The 11,732-nt window shown below is 45.2% G+C and overlaps 1 protein-coding gene across 1 annotated transcript in view; it reads left to right on the forward strand.

The window, feature by feature from the left end:
* The window catches only part of LOC115202216 (F-box/WD repeat-containing protein 7-like), a 74,996-nt gene extending 70,670 nt beyond the window's left edge, over positions 1–4,326 (forward strand). The window contains exons 3-4 of the mRNA XM_029766200.1: positions 2,680–3,411; positions 3,616–4,326. Coding sequence (XP_029622060.1) covers positions 2,749–3,411; positions 3,616–3,621 — 669 coding nt within the window. The 5' untranslated portion in view covers positions 2,680–2,748 and the 3' untranslated portion in view covers positions 3,622–4,326. The remainder of the gene's footprint in view (positions 1–2,679; positions 3,412–3,615) is intronic.
* The last annotated feature ends 7,406 nt before the right edge of the window (positions 4,327–11,732 follow it).

The following is an 11,732-nucleotide window of genomic DNA, read 5'->3' on the forward strand; positions in this document are numbered from 1 at the left end:
GCTGGATAATTATTGTGTTTTCTTAACTGCTGCTGAAAGGTACTTGCGTTGTATTGGCTAGACTAGAGGCACCTGCTCAGTAAAGAATAGGTCTAACCATAACAGTAAAGCAACAGTTTGGCATGTGTGAATGGGCCCCGCTCCCACAGAAGGGCCAGCTCTGTGCCACATTATATGCTGTGGAGAGTCTGGCCCCCTTGTCCTGAGTGCTGCCATTTTATTCTTGTCACCTTTTACCTTGTTACACACAGCCTAATGGCATCCTGTCATTACACACCACAGCTCCAACTGTGTGTGTGTGTGTGTGTGTGTGCGCGCGCTCTCCCAGGGCCGTTTGCTGGCTTATAGAATTTGTATTGACCTCCCACTGTTTCCGCTGTCTGATTAACACTGACAAATGTTTTATTCCGTCTTGTCTTAACACTGTCCTTTATAACCATAGAAATATAAACACTAGAATGGTAAAAAGCACAATGTAATTCCAGTTCTATGCATGTAACACCTCTGCTGCTCACCCGTCACCTTTGACCTTTATATGATCTCATTAGCAGCCATACAGGTTGTATTAATGAAGCATAGGCTACTATCTGTCTATGGACCATTATACTGGTCCAGTATCATCGTAGGCATCTTTGTCATGGTGATCGTAGTGGATGAATGATCTCTGGTGTTGACGTTATGATGAATGCTCTATGGCAGTGTTTCCCGAACTCTGTCCTCGGGATCCTAAGGGGGGCACGTTTTGGTTTCTGCCCTAACGCTACACAGCTGACCTACGGTGTTGAAGTCTTCTCTGGTTGATTTGAATGGGATTTCAGCAGGACTCTGTCAAAGTACTCCCTCTGCTGGTTCTTCAATCAAGTACTGGAGGAGGATACCTCTTCTCAGAATGAACATCACGGATGTTTCTGACGCTAGATTAGGATTAAAAACTGTGCTCTCACATGTTCTTGACAGCCTTTGTAGAACCTGTCATGTTTAGGCTACAGATTCCTGTTCTCTTGGCTCTTCTTTCGGTGGCTGATTCATTGCTTTGGCGTAGTGTCAGTGTCCTGCCAGTTTATCAAGAGAGCTGTCATACTAAAGACAGTCATTGTCAGATTGACTCGTCCTCTGAATGGAATTCACAGGCAGGCCGGCGTCTATTCCTGTTATAACGGAGGGCACTCACTTCCTGTTGGTGTCAGTGGAGGCGGTCCAGTCTCTCAAACTGTCACCTCCCCTGGGGAACTGGAGACAGAATGTGGCCGACTTCAAAAGGAGGGGATGGCATGTAGGTTATGCTAGGCTATTTTCCGCCAGGTGATAGACAGGTTTGATGGGGGTGGGTGTCAGTCAGACAACCTTCCTATTGTCATCTCCTGTAAGAGTGAGGGACACCGACCTTGAACTCAGTCATGTATTTCTCTAAATGCATGGCTCTGAGTGAGCTCATTCAGGTTCAACTTTGTCTGCGTACCTGGGCAAGGTGATTGTGTCCTGTTCTAGTCTATCACATAGACCATCACTGTGATCACCCAAGAAGCTAACGAAACAACATGACTGGGATGGAGCTTTCCCACTGTTCCCCTGGCCTGCACTCCTCCCTTCTCCCTCACTCCTTCTCCTCTAGCCTGCACTCCTCCTCTCCCTCACTCAGTCCCTCACTTGTCTTTCCAAACTCTAGCTGTCACGGCTAATGGACTAACGTCATATTCATTCTCATCTTCAGGCCGTACATAATGAGCTTTCTGACCCTTTGGCTTCAGAGTGAAGGCGGTGCCATGTTGTGTAACTTGACTGCATTAGTTTCTGGTACAGAGTCTCTGTCATCTAACTAGCTAACATGGCCTTTTATTGTGATGTCGGCTTACGCCCTTACCTGGTCCCAGATCTGTTTGTGCTGTCAATAGGAGTTGGCAAGACGGCACAAACAGGCTACATCATATAATGCTTGCGTGATTAACTTCTATAATTTTGTGAATAACGGCAGGCTTCAAACAGCATGAACAAGCTGTCTGACACAAGCCTACAGTATGTTTACCAAGACGAGTTAAATTCCTCAGCGCGGTTTATTTAGATTTATTTTGATGAGGCTAAAGTTTCTGGGAACCACCAGATTCACTGTCAGTAGACCAGTAGCCTCGGATGATAAACAGCTCTAAACATAACAGAGCTGGACTTTGATTCTCATTCTGAACAATGTTCCACAGCCGCCATCCAATTCCAAATTACCCCAATGGTTAAGAACAGTAGTTGGACTGGAGTCTTCCATATGGAGCCAGGAATGTCGCTGCTTTCATATCATGACAGATGGGCTGTGTTCGTTGGCTGTGTCAGAGGCTAGAATACCAGGAGCTGTGTGTGTGTGTGTGTGTGTGTGTGTGTGTGTGTGTGTGTGTGTGTGTGTGTGTGTCACGCTGAGGCTTGGTAGTTAGTTATTGTAGAAGTTCCAAGGCCCGTGCTGTGTCCAAGCCCGTGCTGTGTGCAACCATTTCGTGCATCTCCCAGCACAAATGCTTTGTTTTATTTCTACCGTTATGAATAAAAGATGAAGGGGTTATTTCCACTTTCTTTTGGTGAGCGTCAGCATTGCAATTGTCTGTGTGTATGAGATGGATAACTCTAATATCTCCTCTTTTCTCCCCCCTCTCTGTTTTTGTTCCTCGCTCTCGCTCCTTTCGTATCTCTCTCCTACAGAATGCCAAGCCCTTCTCCTCCTCAGACAGCCTAGTGAAGGTCCAGGAGGTAGCAAGCTGGCTTTTGGAAATGAACCAGGATCTGCTGTCGGGGGGCAGCAGGCGGGGCCTGGGGGGCCGGCGAGGGGGCCCGGGGGCCCAGCGAGGTAACGCCTCCTCCTCGGCCCGGACGCCCCAGGGCCAGCAGCCTGGAGAGGAGGCCGACGAGGAGGAGCACATGAACCGGGTGGTGGAGGACCAAGAACACCAGCAGTCCAGAGTCCAGCCTGCGGCCTCGGCAGGGGGGGAAGGAGTGGAAGAGCCGTGGACCTCCAGGGAGAATGGACCCCGGGGAGACGGAGAGGAGGAGGATGGAGGAGTACCCAACGAGGTGAACGGAGGAGGGACCAAGGGCGGCCGGTGGATGTGGGAGGCGGAGCGACGGCAACAGGGGGGGGATGACGAGGAGGAGGAGGAAGAGGAGAACAACAGTGGCAGCCAGCAGGGAGAGGAGGAGGAGGAGGAAAGGACAGAGGGAGGAGAGAGAACGGGGAGGGAGGAGGAGGAGGACGAGGAGGAGATGGACCAGGACAGTGATGACTTTGAGCATTCGGAGGAGAGCGGGAGGGAGGAGGAGGAGGAGGAGGAGGACGGCCTCCACTCACCCTCCCTCAGGAGTGATGCGTCTGTCCCCAACAACAACCTGGACCAGTCCTCGGGATGCCAACACCAAAGCTCACCCATCAAGAAGAAGGTAAGACCTGACCAGTGTTAGTGTTTCACAGTATACCAGAACTTACTAGATACTAGAACCTTGAAAAACGCTTCTCTACTAGAATTGTTACTTTCGTTCTTCTGTCAAATGTCTCACGCCATCTTCTGATTTGAGAGAGGATCAAGTCTGTATCAGCGCAGCCAACGTCACCTTATCGTGCCTATTCCACTTCCTCATTGCTAGCTCTAGCCTGGCCTGACGAACCACTGCACTCCCTGGGAGTCTGGGCTGCATCACCACTTATGCTGAACAGAAGTTAACACCCGTGTCCATTACAGGCTAGAACAAGAAGATACTGGTAGCTTCCAGCTTTGTAAGCTAAGTTTCCTTACTAGCTTACAGCTGAAGCGTACATCAGTTCACTACCCATGTACCTTGTTGGCGATAATATGCAAACCATAACACACACTATTGCTGATTGTCTCCAAAAAATGTATTCATTCATGTAATCGCCCTCGCCTCACGTCTCTTCCAGTCAAGATTGTCTTTGCTGGAGCCCCAAACTGTGTGAATGACATCATGATTCTTAGACTTCTATGCAAATGTTGTTGATCAGTACAATAAAATAAATCCCTAACGGAAGGGTAACATATTGTTTGTCATCTGTAGCCCTGTGAAATCAGCCAAAACAATAACTCAATGCTTGCACACACTCCTATTGAATATGCATTCACCTGTATTGTGAATAGGCCAAGGCTACATCTTGATTTCCCCAATTTATCAATAGAGATTTACCATTCAAATAAATTATTACCTTTTCTATTGTTATGCAGTTAGATTGGTAAAAACAAAGTGAAATTGATTCATTAATGCATACAATTATTTGTTTTAAATCAATGTCAATTGTAATGATATTGCCTAGTTAAATAAAAATATGTATATTGAACTCCTAAAGATCTGTCTGGATCAAGTCGCGTTTTGTGACTGGCTAATAGGCCTTCTTTTTCCCCTTGCTATCGTGATGGTATCTAGTATTATGATACTAAACCTGGTGTCGGTATCAGACAGAATTCTGGTATTGTGACATCACTAACCTGTGGTCAGTGTTTATGTTGTGTGTGTGTGTGTGTGTGTGTGTGTGTGTGTGTGTGTGTGTGTCCTACTGTGATGGTCTGAATGTACATAGAAACAGGTACAGTATTGTGTGAATAGGATCAAAGTAAGTTATGCTTCTTGCTTTTCCACATCCCTGAGAAGGTGACGGTAAGCAGTCAAGCTCTGTTTCAAAGCAGACACTTTCAGAAATGTGCAAACCTCTAACAGTGCATAATAATCTAGCGACCCTTGCCTCCAGGCATGACATGAGCAATTGTTGATACTGAACGTGAACCACAACTCTCGTAGTCCTTAACAGAGCAGTACAGTATTGCTGTATTTCTAATCCAATTGCTCCCTCTTGTGTTCAAAAGAAGAAACAACATTTTTAAATTCATGGAGTTAACGTCTCGACTGTTGAAAATGCCAATAAAAAGGCCTGTGATTTGGTCTTGAAATGCTATTCACATACCCTCTACACTCCACTAGCTGTACCCCTCAGCCATTTGTCAGGCTGTCTCTGGTCAGATTGCAATGCTACAGCAATGCGTTAATCCCATATCAAACAATTATAGCATATTGGCCTATAGAAACTTCTAAGAGAACGTTTCCAGTAGTCTTTTAATAGGTACTATGAGAAGGTCTACAACCCTCAAACTCAACTCTGGACCTCGGAGCCAGTTCCACTGCGTTTTTCTTCATTTGTTCCCCTCGAATCAGACTGATTTGTAGACCTGGGGGACATCAGGCGTGTGCAATGAATTATCAGGTAGAACAGAGAACCAGCAGGCTCTGAACCTCGTACGGTAGGAGTTGAATACCTCTGGTCTTCAAGATAGAAATGGAATTACTAGACATTCTATTTCTATACTCTACAATGCATAGGTCATACAGGGAGAATTATGTGCTGATTGACATATAGCAGTAGCTGGCAACCTTTCTTGGGTTGCATGCCTGACCCGTGTCTGTCACATTCCTTCTTGGTAGAAGCAGCAAAGGTGCTGACTTCAAGAAGCCTTACCTTCTATTTTGAGGATCCATAAGTGAAGATTGAGTGTCCTGAAGGATTGTTCCCAGCGACGCTTCTCAAAGTCGCTGTTGAGCACCACTATGTTTACTTCAGCTGAGCTTTACTTAAACTCTAATTGGCTATCAGGTTGTGGGGTTGTCAATCAACTGTTGTTGACACAATCAGAAATATTGTTTGAAAGACTGAGACAGTAGAAACAGTAGGGTTGACTATTTCTTAAAGGGATATGTCGGGATTTTGGCAATGAGACCCTTTATCTACTCTGTCCAGTATGAGGGAAGTTGGAGGTAGTTTTGTGAGCCAATGCTAAATAGCGTCAGCGTAATGACGAAGCCTATGGGTAGCTACCAGCGTTCTCTGGAGAAGTAGATCAGGATATTGGCAATGAGACCCTACGTATCCATTTAAGTAGGCCTATAGTACTTCAAGTAAAGCTCAGTCAGTTGAGATAGACTAGCGCATTCACCAAGGACACAGCTCAGTGCTTGGCCGCCCACCTACTCTAGTGTGTCCTCGTCTAACCACATCTTGCTGTCTGTCTTGGCAACAGGATCGACACAGTGCTGTGTTGGACTGACAGGTCATCCATTCCTCGCTGCTCTTCTCATATCACTCAGCCAACCCGTGAAGGGAAATCTATTCCGCCGCCCTCGGAAATCACTCTTTAATTAGTCCGGAGAAATAATGAACGACAGTAAAGTGACGAACTCTGCCTGCCTGATAGCCTTGCACCCGGGGTAGCCCTCCGCTACAAGGACAGAGCCTCTCCTGAAAGACGAGGAGACCATTTTATTGGACTAGATTTATCACTCCAGAGAAGGACGAATGTGTGCCATCTACCCCCACCCCTGTTTTGTCCTCGGGCAAGTGCCAAGTTTATCCTAGGGCTTGTATGACATTGGGGCTACCGATTTACAGGACAGGCCTTCAGTTAGGGCTGGAACTTGGTTTGGAGCTCGCTGTGCCTCCGTTCCGTAGGCCAACGTCTGGAACACTGCAGATGGAAGTTAATATCATGAATAGAGCTGACGTGATTCCTTATTCTACATGTTAAGACATTTAACCTCCCTGGGCAAGGTGGGACGCTTGCGTCAACAGCCAGTGGAATCGCGTGGCGTGAAATACAAATACCTCAAATGCTATAACTTCAATTTCTCAAACATATGACTATTTTACACCATTTTAAAGACAAGACTCTCGTTAATCTAACCACACTGTCCGATTGCAAAAAGGCTTTACAGCAAAAGCAAAACATTAGATTATGTCAGGAGAGTACCCTGCCAAAAATAATCACATAGCCATTTTCAAAGCAAGCCTATATGTCACAAAAACCAAAACCACAGCTAAATGCAGCACTAACCTTTGATGATCTTCATCAGATGACACTCCTAGGACATTGTTTTACAATACATGCTTGTTTTGTTCAATCAAGTTCATATTTATATCAAAAACCAGCTTTTTACATTAGCATGTGATGTTCCGGGGAATTTACTTAATTACTCACGATTAACGTTCACAAAATACATAACAATTATTTAAAGAATTATAGATACAGAACTCCTTTATGCAATCGCGGTGTCAGATTTTAAAATAGCTTTTCGGCGAAAGCACATTTAGCAATATTCTGAGTAGATAGCCCGGCCATCACGGCTAGCTAATTTGACACCCACCAAGTTTGGCACTCACCAAACTCAGATGTACTATAAGGAAAATTGGATTACCTTTGCTGTTCTTCGTCAGAATGCACTCCCAGGACTTCTACTTCAACAACAAATGTTGTTTTGGTTCGAAATAATCCATTGTTAAATTGAAATAGCTCCGTTTTGTTCGTGCGTTCAGGTAACTATCCGAAGGGTGACGCGCGAGCACATTTCGTGACAAAAAAATTCAAAATATTCCATTACCGTACTTCGAAGCATGTCAAACGCTGTTTAAAATCCATTTTTATGCGATTTTTCTCGTAAAATAGCGATAATATTCCAACCGGGCGATGTTGTATTCGTTCAGAGAGAAAGAAAAACATGGAGAATTCACATGAACGCGCATCCCCAGTGTCACTGTTCTCAGCCTGACCAGTAACAAACAGAGCTGCTGTACTTAGCCCAGAGACTGCAGACATCTCTACACTTTCTGGCGCCTTCTGAGAGCCAATGGAAGCCTTAGAAAATGTCACGTTAGAGCAGAGATGCTGTATTTTTGATAGAGATGCCAATGAAGGAGAACAAATTGTCAGACAGGGCACTTCCTGTATGGAATCTTCTCAGGTTTTGGCCTGCCATATGAGTTCTGTTATACCCAGACACCATTCAAACAGTTTTAGAAACTTTAGAGTTTTCTATCCAAATCTACTAATTATATGCATATTCTCGTTTCTGGGCAAGAGTAGTAACCAGTTTAAATCGGGTACGTTTTTTGTCCCGGCCGTGCAAATACTGCCCCCTAGCCCCAACAGGTTAAGAGAGGCATGTTTGTTCTACATAACATGGGAGGTAACTTGGGCTCGGCCGCGTGGTGCGTCCCTTCAGGCGGTTCTGGAATGTGTCTCTTTGTGCCGAGCCATGTGGCTCTGTTCACCTTTCACACGTGTTGTGCAGCCGCCGGGCGGCATGAAATGTGCCACATGTTTTTTTGCCATACCAACCCACCCCCTTCTCTCCTGTGAGCGTGATCGAGCTGTAGCAGTCAAACACCTTGGAGAGATGGAGAGGGAGGGAGGGAGAGCTACTGGAGCAGTGAATGCGATTCCATTCACATCCGAGCGCGCCACAAGCGGGGGAGCTGTGACAGTAACACTTGTCAACAACAGGGAAGTGGCCCGTCTGTCTCCTTGAGCTTTTCAGTAACAGTGACTGACTGCTCCTCATTCTCCAGTCCAGCCTGACCCGTTGTCTTCCTCCTGCAATGGGGAATCGCACCATGAAGGTGGTGCTGCTACTGGTGAGCATGTGTGGAGTTGTTAATGTGGCGGCCTCATGGGACCGCTAACGGCTACAGTCTCTTAATCCTCTGTTCTCTTCTCATGCAATTATCTCCGTAAGTGTCAAGCGTTTTCAATTTGGTTAGTGTGTGTCGGACTGTCTGGTGTTGCTGACTTTGCGACAAGACACAAGTTTATTTATTTAGTATTTTTTATTTCACCTTTATTTAACCAGGTAGGCCAGTTGAGAACAAGTTCTCATTTACAACTGCGACCTGGCCAAGATAAAGCAAAGCAGTGCAACACAAACAACACATAGGATAAACAAAAGTACAGTCGATAACACAATAGAAAAATCTATATACAGTGTGTGCAAATGGAGTAAGGAGGTAAGGCAATAAATAGGCCATAGTAGCGAAGCAATTACAATTTAGCAAATTACCACTGAAGTGATGGATGTGCAGATGATGATGTGCAAGTAGAAATTCAACTGCTGTCGGACCTAGAGGAAAGCCAACCTCCAGCAGGTGATTCAGATTGCTCTGTAATTGACCTTGATTCAGTTTCATCTCTTACAGAGTATTTGTTATTTCTCGTTGTTATGCATTACAGTTGGAGAGCACTTTCTTAGAACGCGTAAACGCCAACATATTTTTAGACAGTCCATCTTTATGAAGAGGGAGGTTGGGAGAAATATAACTGGAGAACAGCACATCTGCTCTGAATTCCCCCATAGTGGCCAGCCCAGAAGCTCTGAATTCCCCCATAGTGGCCAGCCCAGAAGCTCTGAATTCCCCCATAGTGGCCAGCCCAGAAGCTCTGAATTCCCCCATAGTGGCCAGCCCAGAAGCTCTGAATTCCCCCATAGTGGCCAGCCCAGAGGCTCTGGTCAGGGCTAAGCTCAACCCACCACATGCTCTCTCCCTCCATCCTCCTTAGTTATTGTTTTGAAAGAAAAGAGATCTCTTCATGGGTGAGTGACGCAAGGAGACTGAACGCAAAGACCCAGAATTCCCACGGACCCACGACCGGCCATGACCTATTGACCTCTGGGGTCGTGCCGTGACAGAAACAAAGTCACGTCCCTCTCTGGTTCTCACCACGTTAGCGCCAAATGGCCAGCAACACCAGCAATCAGTTAAATAAAGGTTAGATAAAAAGTTACTGTACAAGAGCCTAGGCTGTGATAATGGACATAGTAGATGTCGGACGACGTCCTGGTTATCTAGATTAGCTCTGCCCCCGCAGGCATAGTCCTATATCTAATCATAGACAACAGTTTATAGCAGTGGTTCTCAACTGGTTTTGCCTCGGAACCCAAATTGCACAAGGTTGTCTCAGTCGCGACCCAATAGTAGCATCGTGAAAAATAATCACCAAAATACAATCTGGATAATATTTTGAATTCTATATTAGTAGTAAATGTAGCAGTTATATGACGAGGGAACAACCTTCCCACCTCTTTCATTGTCAGTAATTAAATGGTGCCCATATTCTTGATGAAGAACGTTAATTAACTCACTGGCTTGAGACCACAAAATCAACCAACATAGCGCTGCTAATAGTTCTATATTAAAAATATTATGATTGAAGAAAAATTGTTAAACGATTAAATAATTAAATGAAAGTTCATTATAATTTCTACACACCTAATACCTGGTTTAAGTCGTTTCAGTTCAGACTGTATTTATGTTTTTACTCAGACACCCGCGACACACTCAACCTCCCACCAGTTGAGAATCGCTGGGTTTTAGTACCAAGAAAGAGTTAATCATGGATTAAACTTAGATTCTTAGTTCCAATATGTATTCAGGAGTTACGATATGAGTCTAAAGCTACGGTAGTTGATATTACCAGTGTTTTTATAGCGGTGTGTAAAGTGTTAAAACGAGTGTCTTTCTCTGGCTCACTGTTTGTTGAGGTGTCCTTGGCATGCAGATCCTGAAGTATGGCTTAGCAGGATAACAAGAATGCTCTTTCATTATCGACAATATGCAATCAGAATTTAAATCTCCAGAAGCCAAACAGCTAGAGAAATTAAATATTTAATATAGAAAATAAGCTTTTGGAGTTCTCTGACCGAGCGCTCTTGTTCAGAATTCATGACAACCAGCTGGGTATTTTAGACTGGCAATATCTCTTAGTGCCTCTGGTGATCAAGTCCCCCTTCCCCCCCCAGCAGTCTATTCAGTCCTTTTGGAGTGTGTCTGAGATATGTTTTCCCAGCTGGAGACTCAGTCTGTTTGTAATGAGGAGGAACTGAACAGGGTCAAATATCCTATATTCAAGGGATAGGAGAAGTGCTTTTAAACAAGCATATGTGCGTGTTAGCGGTGTGTGGACTAAATAGGCTATGCTATGTCATATGCTATACTAATATAGCCAGTGTTTCCAATCGTGGTGTGGTGGTCAATGGTGTATGTGATTGAGCAGAGATGACAAACTGTGAGAGGTTCAAGTGTTGCTACCAACATCAGGCCTGAATGTAGAAACAGCCTTGATTGCAGTGCATCTTTAGGCTTTATGGGCGTTGCTATTGGAATACGAGTGTTTTGAATCACGGTGGGATGGACGTATGTGTGATATAGTAAACACCGTGAGAGGTGTGGAAGTGCTGGAACCAACACGGGGCTGGTATGTAGAAACAGCCCTGTGTTAAAGTCTGAGTAGGCTGCTGCCTGTGTGGAGGAATGTGTCAGTAAGCTGTTCTGCCTGGCATGTCTTGAGAAGGGGACAGATGGGGGGCTTGTGGCTCTCTGAACTACAGAGCCTGGGTTAGGAGAGGCTCCTGAATTAGACCCTCTCTTCCTCCCCTTACTCTCCATCACTCTCAACCTGACTGCCTGCCAAGTTCCTCTGCTGCTGAACACCACACACACACACACACACACACACACACACACACACACACACACACACACACACACACACAGTCAGAGACAGAAAGCACTCTCCCACTCCCAGTGGAAGTCAGTGGGGTCATGTTTCCCACAAGGTACAGTGAACTCTGGGATTTAACCTCCGATCCATGACTACTCACATGCTGTGCATTAACGATCTCTACACCACTGACGACCTCTTCAAATGACCTCTAACTAAACCTGTAACTAACCTGCTGTAGCGCTCTGATCAGCTTCTATTGTATTCTCTACAACAGATACCTTTCTATTTCAAGCAATTAAAGAGGCATGCTTTCAAACAGTATTACAACGTGATGATTCTTGAATGCCGTATTGGATGTGTAGAGTTTAGATATGGCTGCTGTCTGTTTGGCTGCTGTCGTGCAGTTTGTCTAATGTGTGTGTGTATATATAAAGG

The sequence above is a fragment of the Salmo trutta genome, chromosome 11, assembly GCF_901001165.1.
Source record: "Salmo trutta chromosome 11, fSalTru1.1, whole genome shotgun sequence".
NCBI classification, from domain to species: Eukaryota; Metazoa; Chordata; class Actinopteri; order Salmoniformes; family Salmonidae; genus Salmo; species Salmo trutta.